The sequence below is a fragment of the Tetranychus urticae genome, chromosome 2 (assembly GCF_039701765.1).
Source record: "Tetranychus urticae isolate SD_2017Ah chromosome 2, NJAU_TeUrti_SD_1.0, whole genome shotgun sequence".
In the NCBI taxonomy this organism is placed as follows: domain Eukaryota; kingdom Metazoa; phylum Arthropoda; class Arachnida; order Trombidiformes; family Tetranychidae; genus Tetranychus; species Tetranychus urticae.
In genome coordinates this window covers 27,714,470-27,738,626 of record NC_142959.1, presented here as the reverse complement: position 1 = coordinate 27,738,626, position 24,157 = coordinate 27,714,470, and the positions used below count along the sequence as shown (strand labels likewise).

The 24,157-nt window shown below is 31.6% G+C and overlaps 3 protein-coding genes across 3 annotated transcripts; 1 reads left to right on the top strand and 2 right to left on the bottom strand.

Moving 5' to 3' along the window:
- Positions 1-1,873: 1,873 nt before the first annotated feature.
- On the bottom strand, positions 1,874-17,049 carry LOC107360879 (serine/threonine-protein kinase 32B). The gene is made up of 6 exons (XM_015927603.2): positions 16,682-17,049; positions 11,721-11,885; positions 5,970-6,130; positions 5,104-5,231; positions 2,646-3,237; positions 1,874-2,296 (listed from the first exon to the last, which is right to left on the bottom strand). The coding sequence occupies exons 1-6, from the start codon at positions 16,814-16,816 to the stop codon at positions 2,224-2,226; spliced, it is 1,254 nt and encodes a 417-aa protein (XP_015783089.1). The 5' UTR covers positions 16,817-17,049; the 3' UTR covers positions 1,874-2,223.
- A 714-nt stretch (positions 17,050-17,763) lies between these two features.
- On the top strand, positions 17,764-18,848 carry LOC107360557 (uncharacterized). The gene is made up of 2 exons (XM_015927237.3): positions 17,764-17,920; positions 17,992-18,848. Exons 1-2 carry the CDS (start codon positions 17,898-17,900, stop codon positions 18,707-18,709), a joined length of 741 nt encoding a protein of 246 aa, XP_015782723.2. The 5' UTR covers positions 17,764-17,897; the 3' UTR covers positions 18,710-18,848.
- Positions 18,830-24,153, bottom strand: LOC107360555 (E3 ubiquitin-protein ligase RNF19B). Its single transcript, XM_015927234.3, has 5 exons — positions 23,743-24,153; positions 22,649-23,639; positions 21,496-21,798; positions 19,520-20,736; positions 18,830-19,435 (listed from the first exon to the last, which is right to left on the bottom strand). The coding sequence occupies exons 1-4, from the start codon at positions 23,893-23,895 to the stop codon at positions 19,616-19,618; spliced, it is 2,568 nt and encodes an 855-aa protein (XP_015782720.1). The 5' UTR covers positions 23,896-24,153; the 3' UTR covers positions 18,830-19,435; positions 19,520-19,615.
- Positions 24,154-24,157: the final 4 nt, after the last annotated feature.

The following is a 24,157-nucleotide window of genomic DNA, read 5'->3' as shown; positions in this document are numbered from 1 at the left end:
AAGCAACTAATTGTGCATATTTCTGCCTTTGGTGTGGGACAAACTTTTCCAAGAATAATCAGTACAGAGCGAGTTTGCAGATTACCTGGAGCTCCTGAACGGTGGCAAGTACTGGATCGACGAAGATGTGTACTTGTCGATGAAAAACAAACTGAAGTCTTTTGTTGGTACAAAATTTGCAAAGCCTCAGAATGCTGAAAACCTTGATAAATCTCGATACAAAGCAGCTATTCCAAGCTTACCTTTTGATACCTTAGCTACCAAAATTGCCAAATATTTTGAACGTTTATCCAAATTGATGAGTGTTCTCATTGATCCCGTTAAAATGTTCTAGTCTCCATCAATAAGCACCTAAGCTACATATGCCTAATTATTTCCCTAAGCGATAACATCAATAAGCTCAAGATCTTTGAAAATGCCGAGAACCTCCGTTTCTGCTTTTGTTGGAGATTGGCGAGAAGAAAGCATTAGGATTACTGATAGTTATGTCCACTAATGAGCCACATACCAAATCTCCGAATCTCTGGATTCATTGACTTTTTTGTTCAAAGGATGAGAACTATCGACCTGAATTTTTGTAATTCTTTCAGCTTTGATTCTTCGCATATTTGGATAAGTTAGTTTCAATCAAATCACAATGTCACTGTGCTATCAATTTTTTTATTGATTTTCTTTTGTACCTTCAGTTAATTTGATTGCAATTTTGGTGCTTGTTTGAAGATTTAACAAAGGTGCAAATGCTTCAGATGCACAAATTTTATTTTTCCATTTTCTTACCTGGACGTGAAATTTCAAAATGTTGGAGTTCTTTTGGTGCTATCTAAAGATTTTTCCTGAGAATGGAAGATCCAAAATCAGATTGAAACCTCTAATCGCCCTCCAAGTCCTCTGCTGAAGGAACGATTATATTCAGCAATAAAATGTGTGTTCACGATAACGGTGAGAATTTAATTCGCAGCCATTTTATGATTTCCTGACAAATCGCTTTTTCAACCTTGATTCCATGTCGAACAAATGGCTTTCCAGGATTATCATTAAATTTATCGATTAATGGAGAAAGACTGATTTCGCTAAATTTGAACGAGCTTAAGAGCTAAAACAGATTAAATTGGCTTAAAACCTTTTCCTTTACTTAAACATCATTTATTTTGTGACGGATAAACCCTTGTATATGAAGCTAAATTGTTGACGTAAAGAGACAAGAATCGCAATTGAGATAAAATGCATCAAATGATTGCTATTTTGTGTATAAAAATGTAATAATGTTTGATTATAATAACATTTTGATATTTATCGCTGATAACCTTTCAAGATGAACATTCACGTTGACAAGCAAGAATAGGAATTTTGTGAGAAGACAAAAGGGAAAAAACTGAGCCTCAAGAAGGGAATGAAAGAGCAAATTGTCATTTCTATCTTGATCATTCTGTTGAACATGTTCTTGTTCATCTTTTCTTCCTGTTCTGACACCAAATTTTGACAGCATTTCATGTTGTAACATCCATTGTCTTGCTCTCAGCATTTCCTCCTCTCCTCACCCAGTAACACACATTATCATTTCAATTGTGATAAGAGTTAACAAAAAAAACAAACAAAATGTTGAACATTTTCCCTCTTTTCATTATCACAATTATCAATATTGTTTCCATTCCAATTCCGAGCTTCTTCATCAACTTCAATCCCTGTTGCAATGATAATAATGTTAACAGCAACAATCTTGCTGAAAATAGCTAAACATTTAGTTAATCTTTTACCAACTTACGAAAGTTGTTGGTTTAATTTGCTTTATTTCATCTTCTTTTGATGCTTCATCCATCTAACCATCAAGTTAACCTTTTTTTGCTCAATAATCAAGTTTCATTTCAACACACAATTCAGCAAATTAAATTGATGTCCTTCATTTATTTTCAACCTTCTTACATCAACTTAATTACCAAGTAAACTGGTTCCTTATTAATCATGAAAACTGTTACAATAGAGATTCAATTAGTGTTTCACCAATTAATTAATGTACAACAAATTGTAGTTCAACAGTTACCTTAGTAATCGGTAATCCATGTTATTAACCAAGTTAATCAAATGAAAGACCAAAATCAATATTTGATAAAGAGCTTCTTCGTTATTACAATGTTATTACAAAACAATTTTTTTTATTTTTTCACGAGCAACACTTTTCGCTTCAAGTGTGATTAGATTTACAGTTTATGTAACGATACCAGGTAATCAGTTAATCACTTTTTCCAATTCTTGTTCCCAGATTTTCTCCTTTTCGAGAAACTTTTGCTTTTCCATTTCCCTGTAATTGAAACATTTATCATTAGATAGAACTCGTCACTTTTATAAACAAACTTCCGAATTAATTGGAAAAAATAATTGATTGAATAAAAGATTTCAAATGGAATCGAATGAAAAGAATCGCTAAAATTGTTTTTCATCAACTTTTTCAATGAAGTTTTCTTAAATATTTATCCAGATTAAATCAATTCTGATTTCGACATATTCAATCGATAGTTTCTAACTCTTGACTTTGCAATTGAGGCTTTTCACGCAATTTTAATGATATTTTATGATTGAATATTATATCTGAATCCAATTAATTAGGAGTGTTTTTAAATTGGAAGTTCAATGTTTGTTGGATTGCTTACTTTTCTCGGTTGAAAATGATGAATTGTTGGTCAATTGTTTGTAAACACTTTTTAATTGGACTGTTCTCATCCATCATTGAACCTGAATCGGAAAACGATGAGCTATTCTGATGATTTAAATGACCTTTCTTAATGCTCTGCTGTTGACGCTTTGAAAGACGCTTCTTTTTCTTGTGCAATGGACGAGCCTCGATAATCATCTCTTCAAGTTCAAAGGTTGGATCACAGTTGAGTTGATCTCGAGGCGGTATAAAAGGAGGTTTAACCGATTTCCTGAATATCTCATCGAAATTGGTTTGGGCACAATAGTCACACTTTTTAAGTTCATCCAGACTGGCAACGCGTTTGGAGGGTTGATAGGTCAACAAGGAAGCCAAAAGCGAACTAAACCCAGCTGAAAGAGTAGCTGAATCAAGGCTAGGCCAAGGTTTCCTTTGAAAATCAAGAACCTTTTCCAAACTGGTAGTTGAATGAATATCATAAGGACGGGAACCAGAGATCATTTCATATATACAAACACCCAATGACCACCAATCGGCTGCAAAAGAGTAACCAGTTCGTCGGTCAAGAGCACATTCAAAGACTTCTGGAGCTGCAACATAAAAGAAAAGCAAAAATCGTTAAAACCAAAACCCAAAAATTGAAAGCAAAACCCAAACCAAAGAAGCTTAAAAAGTCTAAAAAAACTCTTATCCATTCATAATAACCTTCCTGATTAATCTGAAGTAAATGAACAAAATAAACAAAAACTAATTCATTCCTAATGTTGAACTTTACATGATTTAAGAAACGATTTTTAAGTGAACCAATTAAAGTTAAATTAAAATTAAAAGCTTGATAAACATTTATTTGAGCAAGTTTATTGATTGAAATAGTTCATCAACTGCAAGTTTCCAGTGAAATGTTCATTGAATAACTTGCAATAATCTGTTTAACTGATTATTTAACCAATTAGCAGAGTTGGAAGAAAAGATAATTTCCTCGAAAATTGGAATTTTTTCCTCTGAAACTGAAAAAAACTTGAAAGGTAAACAGTTTACTTTTACTTAACCATGGAACAGAAAAGTGGGTGAAAAAATGATTAACTTTCCAGTTTACTATTCAAGTGATGAACAATAATTTAGATGAAAAGGTTGTTCAAAATTTGCCTCAAGATTTTTATTTGTTTTAATAACAATTGAAATTTCTATTTTTCCTATTCAAAGGCAAAATCATTATCAAAATTGCAGGTAAAATAAACGTTATTTTGTAAAGAAAAGTCTTTTATTAAAATGATTGAAATACTTTCAGAATTTTCATTCAATTTTCCTTTTCCTTTACAATTTGCTTGCCAATAATTGCGAACTATTTAATGACAATTAATAAGAAATAGAGTTTATCATTTTCTTTTCACTCCCAGGATTCCATCCAAGAATTACTCCCAATGGAACTCAATTTTCTCATCAAAACCAAACTTCTATCTTTTCATGATTATTTATCATTTCCATCAACCTTCTTCCATCAATTAACTGTCTTCAACTTTGCACTTAGAATGGAAACTTTGTTTTCTTTTTTCCCTGAAATCTTTCAATTCTGTTGGAATTTTCCGATTTTTTGCTTTTTTGTCAAACAAGCAAAACTTTTGTATCATTTTTTTGTTACCTGCAAATGTTATCAGCAATATTTTTAAGCATGCAAGTGACACTAGATTGAATCTGTTGAATCTTTTCAAAGAAAAGGTTAACTCGAAGAGAAGATGAAAAAATGAGGAAACATGGTAGCAGCATGATAGTTCACTGTCAGTTAATGTCTTGAAGGAAACTTTTTATGTCTCAGATAATCATGAATCTGATTTTCAAAGTTGAATGTAAAATGAGAGTGAACAGTTTGCTCGAGTAACAGACAACAAGGGAACACACCAAATGAAAATGGATTGAACCAGATAATCATTATTCAGTGAACAAGCTGAAATGTGAAACTTTAATCAAATGAATAGAAGAAAAAAGTTACAAAATGAAAGAAAATGTTTTTTCTCATTAAAAATTGAACTTAAAATTCGTCGAACATTATTTAAATGGAAGAGCAAAAAAAGTCGAACAAAAAAAGACTCTTTTTTTCATACTGATTAACATGATTAATCCCAAGATTATCGACTGATTATCAACCATGAAAATGGCAAAGTCAACTTTCAAAGGAAAAGTTTTTTTCTCTTGAAAATGAAGCAAAAAATTAAAATGAGAAAATTTTTGGCAAATTCACTGACAACAGATTAACTGAATTTGTCATGATGGAAGTTGAACCAAAGATGAGTTATTAAAGAGAAAAGAGAAAAAAGAAGAAAAATATTCAAGAATTCCCTGAAAGTCATGAATAACTTTCTTCTTTACCTTCGATATTCATCAAGTTATTTGTTGAGTTATTTTCAAGAGGAAACATTATTAAACTGTTTTTCCTGCAATATTGAAAGGTCAACACTTACCAATATAAGGCTTGGTTCCTGACATGGAATTGGCTTCTGAACCATCTTTAAGCTCAATCGCAATATTGAAATCCGTCAGATGAACATGGCCTTCTTCATCGAGCAATATATTGTCTGGTTTAATATCTCTGAAATGTTTCAAAAGAAAGAAAAGATTTCAATTGAAAAATTGAAACATTCAAAGCGAAGCTCAATAAATGCAAATTTATTCAACTCTATTAATGAACTTTTTTCAATTGCAATTAATTTTTAAAGGAACAAAATTTTCTTCTCAAACATTTGGTCAAACATGCAATTGAACTTTTCAGTTTTGTCCAACTTCTATTCATTAATATCTTTTATTGAATTGGTAAAGTTGAAAAGGAAGGAATAGAAAAATTGTACTTTTTCCATTTCTATGATAATACTTTCACTCCCAGCAGAGTTGAGGAAAGATAATAAGAATAGACTATGAATAAGTCCAATTGGATGGATAATGGGTGAAGCTTTTCATCAGGATTGATAAGGAATGAGTGACTTACAGAATAAGGTTTTTATCATGTTATCCTCAGTTAACCTCAACTCTTGAGTAATACTTTTTTCTTCGTCTTTACCTTTCCTTGTCGAGGAAACTCTGATAACAACTCGAGAAAATCAATAAGGATAAGTTGATGATTCTTCTGAACACTTTTCCATGTTTCCATCTAACTCTTGCTCTCTGCCTTTCAACTGTTCATTGAAAAAATCATTAATCAATTGATGATTAACTCGACAGAGAAGAAAAAGAGATTTTCCTTATTCTCTGAATTGCATGCAAATCATTATTATTGCCATTGTCAACGCACTTGTTAGAAGAGCTTTCAATTGAACTGGAAATTTATAATTACCTGTGAAGTATATACTTGGAGTGAAGGTAATCCAAAGCAAGTGCTATTTCGCACAGGTAAAAGTAGACTCGCTTCTCGGAGAAACAATCTTCTTGCTGTAAATGATATCTCAGGTCACCACCGAGTAAAAGGTCGACAACCATGAAAATGTCTTCTTCGTCCTGAATTTTAAAGATAAGTTGAGTTTACAACGTTCATTGATATTGATGCAGCTTCGAATGTTGAGCTTGATAATTGGTTTGTGTTGAATGCTTGTAATTGCTATTCAATTATTCAAGTGTTGTTGACTCTGATTATCTGTTAAACAATTATTGTTGCAATTATTTCTGTACAATTGGATGGGTAAATAGTGTAATCATGTAACATTTGAAACTCTTTTTTCCATTTTCTGTTTTTTTTGTCTTTAGGTTTACATTTCTTGAGGCAGTTTTTGCTTTCAAATCATTTACCATCGATTGAAGGAATAAACGAAATTGAATGAAAAATTGAATAAGCGAAAGACAAAAGCATGATGGAAAATCAATTGCAATGAAACAATTGAACACAAAATCAAATGTCGATTAGCAAAGTAAATCAAAACACTTCCAAGTTGACTGCAAATTGAAGTTGACGTTATGACTGTGACTCAAGTGAAGCTTGTAACTGTTAGAGGTTTGGTAAAGTTGCAAGAATTGCATATAAAGAGACGCAAAAGTTGAATATTTATTGAACCTGGACAAGATTATCAATTATATTGATTGCCTTTTTGGTCAAAATTAGTGCATTAAACTCATTTAGTTGGATGGATATTACTTTATCTGATTAACTGTACAGTCATTTGTGAAACAAATTAGGCAAACTGGTGCATTTCAATGAGCTGACATGAGATGGATCAACTGAAATTTGAGATACATTTAAATGATTCCAGGAAAGTCCAGGTTTTAGCTCAATTTGAGATTCCTCTCAAAGCTTCACACAAGGGTTTTGCTGTTCATTTTGAAACTATTTAACTACTCAAAATTGAATGAACTACATTGTTATGGGAAATAGTTATGTCATTGTTGCTATCATTACATCGCATTGTTATTTTGATGCTGGTCTGAAACAGAAGCCAAGAATTCTGAGAAATCGTGGAATCCTTCTGTTAATACCAAAATTTAATTGATTGGAAATTGCAATAACAATTAGATTTACACAAATGTTTCTGTTGCTAATTGATCTCAAATTGTTGCTAAACACAAATTAACTTTGCTTGATTTACACTGAAAGTCTCTTGGCTTTATCTAGTCGAGGCAAAAGCTCTTTGTAAATGAGTTAGGACTGCATATGTAACTACATGTATTGGACTGTTGTTTTGTGTTTCATTTCCAGTTGTCTGTATCAGGATTGATCATAATAAGCAATTCTGTCCGACAATTGATAAGATTTTGTGAGATGAGCAACACTCCAGACGGATTGAAACAAGACTCGAGATGTTTATCATGAGTTATTATTTTTCTATTCAATCTCATTTTCTGGGATAATACATAACAAATGAAAATAATGAACAAGAATAACCCAAATCCATTTCTCATTCAGACTTCTTTTCATCTACTTTTCTCCTCTTGTTCAACATTCTGTTCAATCAATTTCCGTTCATATCATGTGTTCAATTGTGTTGATCACAACAAATTAATCAAAATCAAACAATAAGAGCAACTATGAATGGTAAAAATATTATTGATAGAAATGTTGCCAAAAGAAATGAAAATGAATTCACTTATCTGTACATCATCGAAAAGGAATAGAAACAAGAAATTTCATTAAATCGAAAAAAGTTGAGCTCTTTTACACTCTCAGTGGTCAACATGATATCATTATTGTCACCTGAAACTGAACAAGCAAACAATTTTGATAAACAACTGGAAAAACAGAAGAAAAAGAAAAACGAAAAAACGGATTTCAATAACTTCATTTTTCTCGATATTACCATGATTATTATCATGAAAAAACCAAACATTTTTTTTCTCATTTTCAATTTCTCCATGGAATTCAGTCTTGAAACAGAAACTTGGAAACCTTTTCCAGATAAATTATTTACCTTCAAGTTGAAGAAGCGAAAAGGTTATCGAATGAAAAAGAAAAGAAAAAAAAGATTTTCAAATTTTTTCTGTTCTTTTTTCCTTTTCTGTTCATCAATTTTGAATTCACCATTGAATAGCTAAGAATACTTGAAACTTGGAAAATGAAGAAAACTCGTAAAGTAACTCAAATGTTTTCATTTTCAATTTTTCATTTCAATGTTCATCTTCAGGATGGTTATGGGGATAATGAAGAAAGAAATGAAAGAAACTTGTTTATTGCTAAATTTTATTCCTCAAATTTCAGCTTATCAGAACTGTTCAAGAGTCAATTCAGATTACATGTAAGCCTATTGAGTTTCGCTTTGGAACAGACGAAAATGATTTCAAAATTTTCCAATCAAAAATGAAATTCTAATTCGCTTCAAATTTCAATGAAAAAATGATTTCCAACCAAGAATTGAGTTTCAGTGGATAAGCAAAGTTTGAGTTTCAATATGAATTCAAAGGAAAAATGTTTCAATTTAAAATTAACTTTAATCTTAAATCAAATAATTCAAAGGATTTAAGGATTTAGTTTAACCAGTTAAGAGTTTAATGTTTAATTTTGTCCTTAAATTGATCAATATCGATACAAAATTTGGTGAAAGACAAATGCAAATAAGATTCAAGTTAATCCAATTTTGTGTTTATTTTTGTCTTTAAATTTTACCTTGACTTGTAAACAGGGAAAGTTGAGGTAAAAGCGTTCAATTGTTGACTTTTAAGAGTCAATTTATTGAGATCATTTCTAAATTGTTCATTTAATTGTTGAATTTTTTCGCCATTTATGAAAACCATGCATGATGAAAAATGCAAATCGTTAAAGGATGCAAAATTACAAGTCAAATATTTGCATTTCTAATCATGTAAAGTCATTTAACCCAAATTGATTTACTTATCACATTTAATTAAATTTGAGTTAAATTTTCATCTTGACTGGCTTCACCAAATGTTGACAGGGAATGTTCAATGGAAAATAAATTCAATTAAAGATAATTCATTTTGTGGTGAAAAAGTAAAACAAAATGAACAAGTTTTCATTAAGATTGAATAGAATTTTAAAGTTGAAAAAATCTGATCAACTTTTTTCGCAATTTCATGAAGAGATTGAGTTTTCATCAAAAAACTTGAATCTTGAATCTGATTCTGAGTTGGAATTTGCACTTTATGCATTTTCTTTCAGATGAAATTTTCTTTTCCACTTTTTATTCAAGTTTATCAATGATTATAATTATTATTCTGTCGACTTTTCAAGTTGCCAGACTGGGAGTTGAAATTATTATTGAGAATTTTCTTCATCAGATTTATCGAGTTCATTTGGAAATTGAAAAGTTTGAAAATGTCAACTGCATGTTGGTTCAGTTTCCAATTGAATGATTTGGAAAATCTTTTTACCTCAATAAGTTTTCATGATAAAGTTCAAGTGTCCATCATTAAGTGAAACGTCGAGTTGAAGAGCCAATTAAAAGTGAAACAGAATGTAATTTGATTCAGAACTTGTGATTCTTCTTGTTCCCTGGAACTTGCGATTTTTAATCTGTTAATGAGCTGAATGATAATTCCTTACAACATTGAAGCAAAAAAAAAGTAATTTGATTTACATTTGTCATGAGGAAAGGAAAGATTTCCCAGATTTTCAAAAGAAAAGAACATTTTTCTTTTTCTTTATTCTCTTCTTCATGTAAATATGTTACAAGGTGAAACAAGATAAAGATAAAGATGATGAATAAAGAATAGAGAATAATCTATTCAGAATTAAATGTTAATTGAATAAATTGCTGGATCCAGTTCATTTAGCATTGAGATAATTCTTGTTTCTCTTTTTGTTCTTCAACTAATTGCTTCCATGAATTTGATTGTTTCAATTAACTTCTTTAGAACATTCGTTTGCTCACTTTTTCATGATTAATTCAACTCGAGAAAAGATTTCATGATAACTTGAAGATAAATTTTGTTTCATTTTTGATGTTCAATGAAAAACGATTGACTATTGCAAGTCCATTTAGAGTTTTATTGTCTTTCAATTTTCATTGAGATTAACCTGTGAATTTGATGGAACTTTTTTTTTAGCTTCATCATTCCCACCATGTTCAACATGATATTTATCCATCTGGCTTTTCCTCTTCGCTCCATTAAATATTTACTCACAGAGTTAAAAAATGGATGAACCATTGAAAGATATTAATCTCCATTGGACCGTTAAATTCAATTATTACTGTCTAGTTGATATTATTTAATAATACTAATAATCTGAACAAACTTTTCATTGAGTATTAACTGCAAGAATTTGTTTTTACAACAGATATTTTAATCAACTTTCATCCTGTTTCCACTATATTTTAATAAAAGCTACTCTGGTACGTGTATAATGAAATCCCTTCATGGTAATGAAAGAAAAAAAGTTGCAGAATAATTTGAAATTTCCAATCTCCTGATCAATTCCTCAGTGAATGTTGAAACTCATTTCTAGTTTCGTGATAATTTGCCATCTTTTTCAACATCAATTTCAATTCGAACATGAAGTTAGTTCAGAATCAAAAAGATGTCCATAGACTGTACACTCCTACAGCCAAGTGAAACATTAATTTTACCCTACTGATGACTTGTCGTTGCAAAAGAAATCCTTTTCAGTACGAGAGGAACCGATGGTTCGGACAAAGATACATATGCCTATTGGATAAACAATGCGGCGATGCAGCGTCCAAGAGATTATGACCAATATGCAACCAGAATGTGTCCTTTTAGGGAGAGAAAGCCTTCTGGTTTAGGTTAACATAACATCAAACCGACTATTCCGACCATAAATTCAAAACGATTTATGTTGGTCTGCTTGAGTATTATAAAGGGAACTGAAGGCAATCCAAGATTGGACATTTTGCTGTTTCTTTTTGAAACTAACACGTAGCAGTTTAAAAGCATAAACTTTAACCATCGACTGATATTTATAATACAGTGGAAGTCGTGGATTTATACCTTCAAGTTAGGTTTAACGAAAATTTAAGTTTATTATACTTTTAGTCATTGATTGATCATAGGATAAGTTTTCAAATGTCATTTCTGTTGCAACAAATAATAGGAACAAGTTTGTCTCTAGACGATGTCACTAAAACTTTGAGTCAACTAACTTTGAGTCATTGTAAGTCAACAGTTAAACACATCTTGAGTCATCATTACTGACAGGTAGTTTTAACGCTATTAGGACTTTGAGTGGCTTTAGACAGTTTTACACTGCACTTTGGGACTTCAACAAACTAGCAATTTATCTAATTGTAATCAAGTAATCATGCAAGTTTCTTGTCACAACGATATTGCAAAATAATATTATATAATCATGTCAAACTCTGAATATATTCAACCTATTCAATTGGGTCATATATTCAGCTTTACCCAACGACAGCAAGAAATAAACAGCTAAAGTCATGCAATAGCACACAATTTATATGAAATTGAAACTGCTTATTGAATCAAATCAAATCAAATCACCTTTTAAAGACAAATCTCTTTGCTAACTTTATCCATTAATAAACCATTAGTAATACAATAACTGCCATCATTAAACTGAATTTTGCTGATGAATGAACATTTTCCTTCTCAACACGAAAACTCATCTGTTGATCTGTTTTTCACTCAACATTTTGGCTGCATTATTGAAATGAAATGACCATCTTACCTGAAAGGTAAACCATAGTTTAACGATGAATGGATGCTCCAGTCGAGTTAATAATTGTATTTCTCGTAAAACATTAGCAAATGCATCTTTCTGGATACATAAGTTTTTACTCATGTACTTCATTGCATACATTTTCTTGGTGTTCCGTTTCTGTATTATGCAAACCTGAATCGATTGGAAAGGTAAGAGTTGCAGGGAAGAAAAGGTTCAAGATTAATATTTTTATTCAATTTACCAGAAACAATACATTATTGAATTTGAATGGATTTTCAATGATTAAAGAGAAGCAACGTTTCGAGTTTCAACTTGACTAGCGATAAACAATCATTTCCAATCCAATTTCATCGATAAACCATTTTCTTTATTCCTATTCAGGTAAAATCAATTAAGTGATCAAAGTTTTTCCAAGACAAACAAATTTTCTTCCAATCACTGAACATTCAATTTGAATAAGTAAACCGAAAATTGAAATTTGATTGCTTCTATCATTTCCAGTGAAGCTTCATATTGCAAAAAGAAATGAACATTAATAACTGTTCAGAATCACTGAACTTTATCACAATTTAAAAGGTAAAAGCATTTCTTTCAAATCAAAAGTTGAAATTGAAATGTTTCAAAAAATGGATGCAAAAAAAGTCAAAGAAAAGGGTTAAACTGTAATCAAGTTGCACACTTTTTGCCCATTAAATATCATTTACATCAATTACCTTTTAATGTTCATTCATTTGGACACATTTTAAAGTTGGCTTCTGAGCATTATCATTGTTATATTATTTTCATTTCGTGTAATTCAAATGGTGAAAATTCATTTCTCTTTTTCTGTCTGTTTTTCACTCTTTTCAATGTATTTTTGTACCCATTTGTTTATTAGATTCATGGTTCAGTAAATTCAACTATTTATTTTCATAGCAAACTTGGCTAAATGAGAAAGAGAGATAAAAATGGTTCCTTATTGTAATAATAAAACAATGATGACAAAAGTAACATGAAAAAAGGCAACAAAAAAGCTCAACAAAGGATCATTAAATAATGTTCACAGGGCAATGCTGAACAAGAAAACTCCAAGTTAATTGGGTTGAAGCAAAACTCCAAGTTTAACCAACTCCAAATCTGAATGATAAATTGCAGGGAAACCAGGAGGATCAAGACAGTAAAATGCATACAATTCAACAATTTGAAACCGAAAAATTCCATTCAAGGTTCAACTCAAGACCCTAATAAAGCAGTCGTTGATCGTCCTAATGAGTGACTCTTCTAGGATCAACTTTGACACTATGTCAGCCTCTTTAGTTCGTAAAATTTTCACTTCTCTTTGCCTCATTTCTCAACTTGATTTCGTTTTCCAATTTATTTCATTATCGAGTTTAACATTGGAATTTTATACTAAATTGAATCAGGGAACATCAGGGGGAACATTTTGTTGAACTCGACGCAGTTGCTTTACATTTGAATAAATTGATTCTCGAATCAAATGAGGCGAACAAATAACAATTTTTCATGCTAATGGTTGCCCCTTCCAACATCAACTGAAACATCACATTGACCTCCTTTGCTCGTAAATTTATTGCAGTTTTTTTCTTGTAATGTTGCATTTGTGTACAATTTTCGTTGGCCCTTTTCATTCAAACTAAAAGAGTCAACCAATCCTGGGTTGAAAGTGTCAGATAATGTTTTCCATCTTTTGCAAAAATATCTTTACTGGGATTGATTTGCGAAACAAATGAACCAGACAAGAAACACTTTTTCATGTCAATAGTCGATTTATCTTGGATCAACTTTGCAACCATGTTTGGTCGTTTCAGGTTGCGATTTTTTTCGAGTTTTCGTTTTTTCTTCTTCACTTCTTTCGTCATTTTCGTTTGTTACAGAAATTTGATATTTTTGTCCAATTACTTTGTTGACTCTTCGTTATCAACTCATCTAATTGATAATCTATCCGAGTTTTATGTACTCACTGTTAAACAATTGTTACCTTGTCACAGGAAATTTAAAAGGCAGGTTGGAAGGAAATTGAATGTAAAGGAAAAGTTGATTAAATTCTGATGTTCTCTGGATGTGTGTTGAATGAACATGAAAAATTGTGAACTTAATTTCAATTTATGTTCAACAATTTTTCCCTCTTTAAACTGAAAAGCATTAGAAAAGGATTGCAAAGCAAATGTTGCTATTCAACTAAAGGATGAAAGGAAAAAATAATTTCATGAAAACGACAGGAAAATTAATTAATAATCTGTATTATCTAAGATGATCACTGGGAGGGTTAAAGGTATCCTCATTATTATCTTGCTTTGATTATATCAATCAATTATTTCCGTAATAATTTCCTGCTAATTTACTGTTAATAGTTTCATGTTTCCAAATTGTTTACCATTAATCAAACATCAATCCATTAACTGGAGCAACATTATTGTATTAGACAGTTAATGATGATAACTTTTTGATGATGATATTTTGTATAACAAGGGAAGAGCAAGGTTGATGTGAAAGGAAGATGAGCAAGAAGATGGAAATGTTTATGGTGAAGATTATTGAAGTTGAGGGAAGAAGAATCAGAAAATTTCCAACATTGAGGATGAAAGGAATCAAGTTTGATATTTAATAACATATTATGATGATGATAATAGCAAACAATATCTCAACCCTAAGGAGATGTAATAAGTTCATTAGCGTTGGTTTTGATTGTTTTGAACAGCAAGAACAAGATTGAAAGGGTTTAATCTAGAGTAAAGTCTTTTGTTTTTTTGGGGATTAAATGAAGATGGAATGATGATGAACAGGATGAACAAGATGTGGTCTTAGTTAAAGTTACATCATGTACATGGAGTAAACATGGAAACATGAAGGAAATGATTTTGATTCTAGATAATGAATTAGAAGTTGCGATTTTTCAAGTTTCACATTGAGATTGAACAATCATTTTTAACATTGATTTTAAGCTCTTTTTTTGGACATTCATTGTTTACTTATTTCTTGGTTGCTTCATTTAATGTAAACTTTCAGTGGTTCCTCAATGTTTAGCCTCATTTTAGACTCGCATTTTTGTTACAATGAAACATGATGTGGATGCTGATAATGATGATGGAAATGAAAAAGAAGATGATCAAGAAGGAGAAGAAGAGGAAGAAGAGGAAGAAGATAAAAGAGATTGATGAACATCAAACAGCTTCTTGTTGGGTTCTGCTTTTTCCCTTGGAATCTCAATTTATTGTTACGTTCATGATTGTATCGATAAAATGGAATGGCATTGAAACCTTTTATTCTAGTTTTATTATCATCTTCATCATCATTATCTTCATTCTTACCAAGCTGTCTGTTAATTCAGCTCATTAGCAATAAACTCGGAGTGATATTGTCCAAAATGCTTCTCCAACTCAACAGTAAAAAAACTGAAGATAAATGGAATCACGAATCATATTGAAACTCGAAATTGAAATTTTTCTAATGAAACTTATTCTACCGTCTAAGCTTGCAATGAACTAAAAGTAGAAACTCGATGAAATTTTCAGTTCTATCACCAAGGACTAAATGAACAAATGAAATCATCAAAATCAAGAAACTAAACACAACAAGAAATCTCAAGTTTTTAATGTTTTGAGTTTTCGAGCAAAAATGCATTTCTTTTCCTCATTTGATCCAAAGATGTACTCAGAAGGGTCTCTTCAGATTGATCGATATTCGCGTTGGCCTAAAGCTCTGACAACATAACAATGAAAAGTCGCTTTTCGAACAGTTTAAAGCATAATATTTCGATAAAATAACATCATAACCAAAATGAGTAAAAAGATCGAAGAATAATTTGGGTTGAAAAATTTCTCTGATCTCTCAAAATATCTTTGAGTAGACTTGACGCTGTCAAATTAAGCTTATTGTGATCTTGCTTTTGAATGCAAAAATTGTAAAAGCTAATCCTTTATCGTTGAAAGATCTATGTAAATCTGTCCATTAAATCTATGGTCAATCTGAATCTCAGCTATTAGCAAATGCAGCTTGAAATGGACAGTCAAGTTAATCTTTTACTTTCTCGTGATTTGTGCTTAAAGTGAAAGGTTTATTGTACTTGAAGAGGCTGTCATTGAGTGTTTAACAGGAAAGTCAATTTAAACTTTACTCCAGCCAAATGTTATCTATTTGTATTGAATAGACTAACTCAGAAAGTGAATAACATTCCCAGTTGCAAGTAAATCTTTCTTTGTATTACAAGTCTTTTTATTTCCTCACTCAGTTGACCAGTTTACTGGTTTAATGTTGATCATGTTAATGTTGTAAGGTTGATTATTGGAATGATGATCATTATGATTACTCTTGTGCATTTTATCCTTCAATGTGAATAAGACATTAACCAGAATTTGGGTAAACATTTTCATGATGGAAAGGAATGGATCTGCCAGCAAGAAAATAAATTATTGTTTCTTTGCCAATCTTTATATTACTTTTACCCAAAAGTGCTTCTTCACCATCATCATCAATTTTCAATACACTCTGAATTTGAAACATTTTCTTATTCATTTTTACTTTCATTCAACCAATTGTATCCCTTTTGTTGTACATTGAACTGGGAATTGTAACATTATCAAATGCCATCACATTTCAAAAGTGAACAATCATCAAGAGTATAATATGATATTGAACAGATAATATAACCATCATAATCATGATCATCATGGAAAATGTCAAAGGATAAAATTTGAAATCATCTTCTTCTCTCTTCCTTCTCTCATGAATATTGATGATAATTTTTGTATCATTTAGGTGGAAGAGAAAAGGCGAAAAGTTGAATTTTGTTTTTTGCCTTTTCTCTTGCTTCTTGTCCATCGATTACTATCAAATATTGATCAAATTGGCTTTTGATTGTTGAGGGTGAATTTGACTTTTAGTTTACATCTGAAAGTGTCTTTTGATAGATTTAATTGTACTTTGATTAACCTTTGAAAATCTCATTTCTTGGGGTTGGTGATACTTACCTTTCCGAAGCTTCCTTTGCCAATTGCTCTTAATATTTGAAAATCATCAAATGTAACTTCATCGTTGGATGTCAATTGAGGTTTCTTGTTGTTTGACTTGTTAAAAGTCCACAGTTTACTCCGAGTTAAGCCCATCTTGCAGGTGATAAGGCAAAGATGGACAACAATTTACCACAAAAATGATTGTTAAACATGATCAATTTAATCCATAAAAGGTGACAACTTGGAAACATTGAGAACACTTAGCTTTCTATTTACTTTATCTGATCAACACTGTTTCATTCGTGTCCTGTTTAACTTGTGATGTAAACTAGATGAACAGATATTCATTGAATACTGACAAAACTCGAGAAACTTTAACCTAACTTGGAGTTGAATCGCTTTAACAAAATCAATCAACTTTTAACTCCATCTCTTGGTTTAACTTGTTACTGTTGCAACATTTTAACCAACATTTGAGTTTTTCATTTTACTTTCCCTGAAAAACTGTAACTTATTAGTTCATTTATTCATGACATCGTGAGACTGTGAAAAATGATGGAAAACAATAAAATGATGAATTTGATAAGAGAGTCAACAAACTGGATCTTTATTTTGTAACCGTAAGATTGATGATTTTTAGGGTTAAATATTCAAGTCAACTTAAAATGAACGAGTAATTCAATAATATCTGTGTTAAGTTATGATGTTTGGTTTGAAAATTGTTTGCTTTTTGGTTTTCTGGTTTTCGAGATTTGTTTTCTGGTTAAATGATGTCCACTTTAAATACTGGTTTAACCATGATCTAATCAACAATCTTAATTCAACTCGTTGCTCAAGGTAAAGCTAAAGAGTTTTCCCATTAAAATGTCTGTTTTCAGGTTTAATGGTGATGTTGATACATTTATGTTGAGTTGTGCATTTTGTTTTAAAAGCTAATCTATGTAATGGGCAATTAAATCAATGAGATTTTAATCAAGAAATAATTTGTTGATTTTTTACAAATTAGTATGATTGATACTGCCATCTATTGGTCAGACATTAATGTTTGTTTGGATAAATTGGATAAAAAGTTGACCGTTTATTCACCTGACAAACAAATTAAAGTTAGTAATGCATCAGTAATGATCGACCTTTAGATTTTTTTAATCTTGTTAACGTCTTAATAATTGGAGACATTTGTTACTTGTTATTTTTAACTCTTTTATTATAAATATTATCAATTATAATTTTTAAAATGAACAAATTTCTGCAATCAAAGTAAGTAAAGATCTTAATGTCTATTTTTATAAGTCGACTAATTTATCCTTTGACCTTTATCTTGTTCTTAGGTCAAGTTTCAATCTTTTAGATAGGAGGTGGATAGAGAAAGGTGTGCTTCATTGTATTCTTGGTAGGCCAGAATGTCGGACATTTTCATACCAATGTTTAGTTGCTAAACAAAGGTTGAAAAGGGGCAGACACGAATCAGACGATGACAACCAAATCTATGGTACTATCAACGCAATCATCGGTTTTTATGTGGAAACACTTGTTTCTTGTTTTCAGAAAATTGATGATCTAGAAAACCTTTCGCCTCGATCAAATGACTCGTCCATTGGTAACAAGACCGAAGTCCAGTTGTATAAGATTGATGAACTTGGTTGGGCTCTGGATTCTCGGCAAATTAAAAGATCAGTTGTTCAAGTTTTGTTGAGTAGGCCGGAATTTGAAATTATTAGCGATCAACTTGATGAATTTTACACTAAAGACTTAAACTATTTGCCTAGAAATATGGTTGACACAACTGATGGTGATATTTGGCTGACGTTTGTTGATCTAGTTATTTCATGCTACGAAAGAATAATGAACCGATTTAGCAAAAAGAACTCAAAAGTTAGCAAATCGAAACCGGGATCGACTGGAAAATTGGATAACCATTTGACTGCATCTGAAAAAATGGTATCTCATGCGAAGTTTCCCGTTCCATTTTGGCATTTAATAGCACCTTCACTGACACAATTTGATGTTTATAATGAAACAAGTGCAACTTGCATGTTAAATATTTGATCTAAGATAAAACTAGTTATCAGTTGTTTAAATTTTACTCAAATCGTTTAGATCTCAGACTTTTAAATTGAATTCACTCTTTTCTTATACGTCCGAATAACAATGTACAAAATAAACAAATAAAGGACATTTTCATTTAGATGACTTGTTATTACATAAAAGATTTACATGTCTTTAAAAAAGAGAATTCGTAAAATGAGTTCTCATATATTATGTAAAATTATTTAGATTATGTTAAAACGTTTAGTTGTTATTGTGTCGTGTTATTATTTATCGCCGTTCCTTTCATGATATAAAAGACTTGTATGTATAAATACATACTCAGCTGATATATATGTATACAATATTTACGTATAAAGCATCTGTATTCACCTAGATTTGTTGAATTTTTTGTACAAAAAATTTACAGATAGAATGATTCTATTAGTCATCGAATCTGGAAACTCGAAGCTATCACTTCAAATGGGAATAAGATGAATTGGTGTAGATGTAAAAAGGACAGAGAAGATAGTAGAATAGAAATACATGTAGAAATGTAAAGAAAAAGGTAAATGATGGGGTAAGAAGATGAAAAGGATGCAAGATGAAATGATGAAAGTATTTTCCGGGTTCATTTTCGCATTTCGACAAGTTGAATTGAGTCACTTTTGGTGAGGCTTTGGTTACTTTGGTTGTTTCATTCCTGGTAAGCACAATAACGCGTTAACATCGATCTGTTCAAATAAACTGCAAAAAAAGATAGTAAATAAGACAATTAGTTAGGATTTGAATGTTAAAATAAAAAATTTAATTTACCAAAATAATTCATACCTTGCCTATATATATTTATATTTATATATATATATTCATATTTATATTTATATATGTATTTATATATTTATATATTTTTTGCTATTTTTTTGTAATTTACATATTTCCAATAGATGAAGGGGAGTTTGGTAGACTGGCGAGTTTAGTTGAATCAATGTTTTTGCTAAAATTTTTTGATCTCTCAAAACTTTTCAGACGTTCAAACATTTTTCCCTGATTCGGTGTTGTATCTGAAGTTGTTGATTTAATACTTTCTTTCCGTTGAGGTTGATTCGGGTAAGAGTATGAGGAAAAGGATGAACAAGATGGTGAAATGGTGAAAGTTTGATCACTCAAAGGACTATTCATCGACGAATAATCTTTTGAATTAGAAGAGGATGAAGAAGTGGCTGGTGATAAGGAAGTATTTGCTATTGATGTTGTTGTCATCTTTGAAGCTGAAAGAGATGATGAGGTTTGATTGGCTGGTGATGTTGATTGCCTTTGTTCATTTGTTTGCATGGAAAGTTTTACAACATAAGCAGGACAACAGGGCCTATGAATTTGATCACATATAATACAATAATTGGCCAATTGTTCACATGATCTTGACTCGTATTTATTCAATTTTCCTTTAGATCCAACAGGTTGAAATGAAACACATTTGGATCCATTTCCATTGTTATCACTACTGGAAGCTCCCATATCGGAATGGTTTTTTGTTTCACCACTCATTTTAGCACTTTTAGTGCTCAAAGCATCTTCACAAAGACAACTTTTTCCGATACAATGAATAGTTTCTGATTCAATGACGTGAATTTCAACTGGTGTTACTGCATTAACCCCATTTGGCGTAGTCCCAATACATACATCTTTATATCCGACGATAGATCCAGCAAGAGCTTTTGTTGATGCATCATCTCCAAGTGACAAATTGGTTGAACATCTTTCACTAAAGCTAATTGTATTTGAGGCAGTTTCACTTTGATGTTCACTACTTGTTACGCTAAATCTTTTATTTGACGATGGACCGCCCATTGAAAGTGTTTCCTGCATCTTAGATGAACCAGTAATACTTCCAGCTAGAGCAGCATTGGAAGCATCTCGATCGATGGACATTTTATCAAGATGACAGCCACTGCCACCAATGCTTAAACTGGTGGACAGTCCAAAAGATACTTCACCGATACTTGGGTTAACCCCTTTATTGCTAACTGCTGTATCAACACTCAACCCATCTGAAGGGGAAAAGATAAAAATAAATAATTAGAACAGTGAATCATGAACAATACCCAATGGTATCAAGGTTGGAAATCAGAAAATTGACTTTTCTATTTTAAATTACTAATATCATATCAGCCCAATTATCTACCCAATTTTCTGATAAATTAATATCAATAAAAAAGATGTTAATTGGAATGAAGGTTGTTATCAGTTTAAGTATTGTTGTACTATTAAATTGGAGGAAATAAATTGTATCAAATATTAATGAATTTGTTCCTTGTTTTTTTTCTGCTTTACTTTTTACGACATTTTCTGCCTCATTTAAATGTTAACACTCCTTAAAGAAATAAACTTATAAAACTAATTGAAATCATGGTGAGGTGATCAATTGATCATTATCAAATGAGCCGATCAATTAATGTATAAAATACTTAATGTTAACTTGAGAGATACGTGGTTAAGTATAAATTACAATGCAGCAACTAAAATTGAAAAGAAATGAAGGGGAGGGAAAACGTAAAGAAAACTCATGATAGTATCTTCTGACTTTGCTTGATAAATTGCAATGAAGTATTATAACAATGAAAAAGGAAGAACAAATAATCAAGATAATTGTCATTATGTTCTGACTACATATTAAAAACTTGAGTCAATGCCGATTTTGAAAATCTTTAAGAAAAACAACTATCTTTCAATTGATTAAAATGCTATTTGATTAAGATTAAAGGAAAATAACAAGCAATAAAGCGTTTTTTCAAGGTTTATCAATTTACCAGGAGAAAATGTTGCTGAAGCAAGTTCTATTTCAATCTCTTCATCGTTCAAATCAAAACGGACACCGGATGATGAAGTGGTTATGCCACAGCCTCCTGATCGACACAGCGATATTGGTACAACTCCGTACACATAGGCTAAAAGTATTGGTACACCAATACCTATGGCAACAGCGGTCAATATTGGAGATATTAGTACGGAAGTTACAACACCAGAAGTAACCAGGAGATTCTTTTTATGTTGGTTCATTGATTGCTTCGCGAAACGAGCATGAAGTGTTCGTCCAACCCATACAGGAACACCTAAGAATCAGAGAAGCAAAATAATTAGTTTCATTGGTATAAGAATAACAGAAAATTGTGTTAATTTTTTCCCCCTCCCGGAAATGTTATCCTTTTGTGGAATGATTCTGATAGACAAAACAGGTAAGGAAAATAAAACGCAACAACATCAATAATAATAGCCATGAAAAAGGTGAAAATAACAATAGATTGGGTTTGTAATACAATTAACAAAACAAAAGTCAAGAAGAACGCAAAATAATCAATGTAACGTGAAAATTGCATTGATTGCATTGCAGACACATGATTGAGGATGATGATGAGTGGCATTATTATTGACAAAGATTATTATTTTGAAAGAAGCACAAAAAATGTAATAACAAACGGATGTAAATAGAGATTAATAAGTCTTCTTTGTGATAAATTTCTGGGGAAAAAGCACTCTTCTATCGAAAGATTAGTTTGTAACACAAAAATTAATGATAAGAAAAACTATTGAGGGTAAACTGATTCATCTTGAGTAGAAGACAAAAAAAGGTAAAAGATTTTTGATTTAAATGAAACATCATGGGCCCATAAGAGGATGAGAGAAAAGGGTGAACAATATTGATGAAGAAAGCTGAATGTATGTGTATTGATGATGAAAAATGAGGTAAATTTTGATCAAATTGATGATAGGAAATAGGATAAATAGGAGAGAAAATGAAAAATCAATAAGTTTCATTGAACTCGAAAAGGTAAAAGCCCTTTTTCATGTTATACAATTTTTTTGCTTGTTCATATGTTTTTTGTGATTATTTATCCATTTTAATCTTTTTTTCCTTCTCTAATTTTATTTTTTACGTCGAATAAAAGTCAATTATAAAATTACCTATTATGATAGCAGGGACAGCTATTCCAGCGATAAGTGCTATGCCCACAGGAGCACCAACTAGCATACCAAGTTGCCACATAATTTTTTTCTTCCTTGACCAAGGCTTTTTACCCCAGAAAGTACATCCTGATGGTGAGAGAAAATGAAGATCACCGATTCGTTTCATGCATAGCCAACAAAATTCGGCACCGCAGACACTGCATGTCATATGGTTACATGAACCATCGTCTATCTTAATAATGGACACGCGACAAGATGGGCAAGGTTTGACATCATCACGGGGTCTGATGGAGTCGTGACTAGATGTGAGTGAAGATAGACGAGCTCGATAACTTTGATGAAGTTGTTGATCCTTGTTTCGCATGATACGAGCACTATCACAAGTTAAGTTTGGGTGCCACTCTTGTTTACAATGATAACAAAAAGATGTTTCACAGCCAGGCCTGCAACATCTCAATTTAGGACAGCTTGCACAGCCAGAAGCAATCACAACATAATCACAATCAGGAGCTGGACACCAGCGAGCATCAGGCTCAGTAACGAGGACACGACGCAGCATAAAATTCTCGTATTTTGTGATGTAATTTTCATCGGCGAGGATAGCTTTGATATCATTTGGATGGATAGGCTCAGTACACTCGGGGCACGATATGTTGATTCGACTTTCAGAAATTTCAATCTTGAGGTATTGTTGAAGACAGCTGTGGCAGGCACGATGTGAACAGGTCGTCAACAATGGAAAACAGTCCAGAGGTAATTCGAGAAGGCATAAAGGACACTCCAGGGATGTTGCAGTAGAAGCTGAGCCTGGTGATGCCATTGCTCCAATAATTGAGGCTGGAGATTTAGATTTTAGGTTGGAGGTCACAGTTCCTGGTGAAAGGCTGGATCCAGCGTGAGGATAGTTAAAATGCACAGAATTTGTATCACTATTTCCACTTGATTCAACATCGATAGGTGAATTGTAAGCCTCGGGTTTCAAAGTGTCCTAAAAACAGGTGAAAAAAGAGAGTAAACAAAATTGAATAAAGGTGTAATGTTACTTGTAATGAATCAGATTGCATTTAGATTTACTGTTAAACTGTACTAACCTCAAGATGATAATCTCTTACGGTGCGAGCTTTGCTTCCAGAACCTACAGTACGCCCTAAAGCTGTTGCGTTGAGTAATCGTCGAAGAGAAAAACGTCCCAGGCTGAATCCATGCTTTTTAGGGCCTCCATAATTTAGTGATGAAGACGCCATTGGACTGCCTTTAGTGACTTCCACAAAACAACAAAGCTAAAAAAGCTCTTGTAAAAGGAAAAGCTAAGGTCACAGAATAAACAAATTTTTAAAGTACTCAGCGAGTACTTAAACTTCAATTTACGTCAATTTTCACTTTAGTAAAAGAGAAAACAATAAAACTGTGAAAATAAAATTAATCATATAGAAAAAAAACAATTAAACCAAGGAAATATTTTGTTAAATTATTATGAATGGTCTTTCTGAGCAGCTTTGTGTAAAA

Excerpts from the sequence above, each read along its gene's own strand:
- LOC107360879 (XM_015927603.2), bottom strand. The coding sequence starts at position 16,816 with ATGGGCTTAACTCGGAGTAAACTGTGGACTTTTAACAAGTCAAACAAC. Across the intron at positions 6,131-11,720 it reads AACTATGGTTTACCTTTCAG|GACGAAGAAGACATTTTCAT; the intron begins GTAAGATGGTCA and ends TTTAAAATTCAG. Across the intron at positions 2,297-2,645 it reads ATCATTTTCAACCGAGAAAA|GGAAATGGAAAAGCAAAAGT; the intron begins GTAAGCAATCCA and ends TTTCAATTACAG.
- LOC107360557 (XM_015927237.3), top strand. The coding sequence starts at position 17,898 with ATGAACAAATTTCTGCAATCAAA. Across the intron at positions 17,921-17,991 it reads AACAAATTTCTGCAATCAAA|GTCAAGTTTCAATCTTTTAG; the intron begins GTAAGTAAAGAT and ends TCTTGTTCTTAG.
- LOC107360555 (XM_015927234.3), bottom strand. The coding sequence starts at position 23,895 with ATGGCGTCTTCATCACTAAATTATGGAGGCCCTAAAAAGCATGGATTC. Across the intron at positions 21,799-22,648 it reads TGTCCCTGCTATCATAATAG|GTGTTCCTGTATGGGTTGGA; the intron begins GTAATTTTATAA and ends TCTGATTCTTAG. Across the intron at positions 20,737-21,495 it reads TTCAGCAACATTTTCTCCTG|ATGGGTTGAGTGTTGATACA; the intron begins GTAAATTGATAA and ends TTTCCCCTTCAG.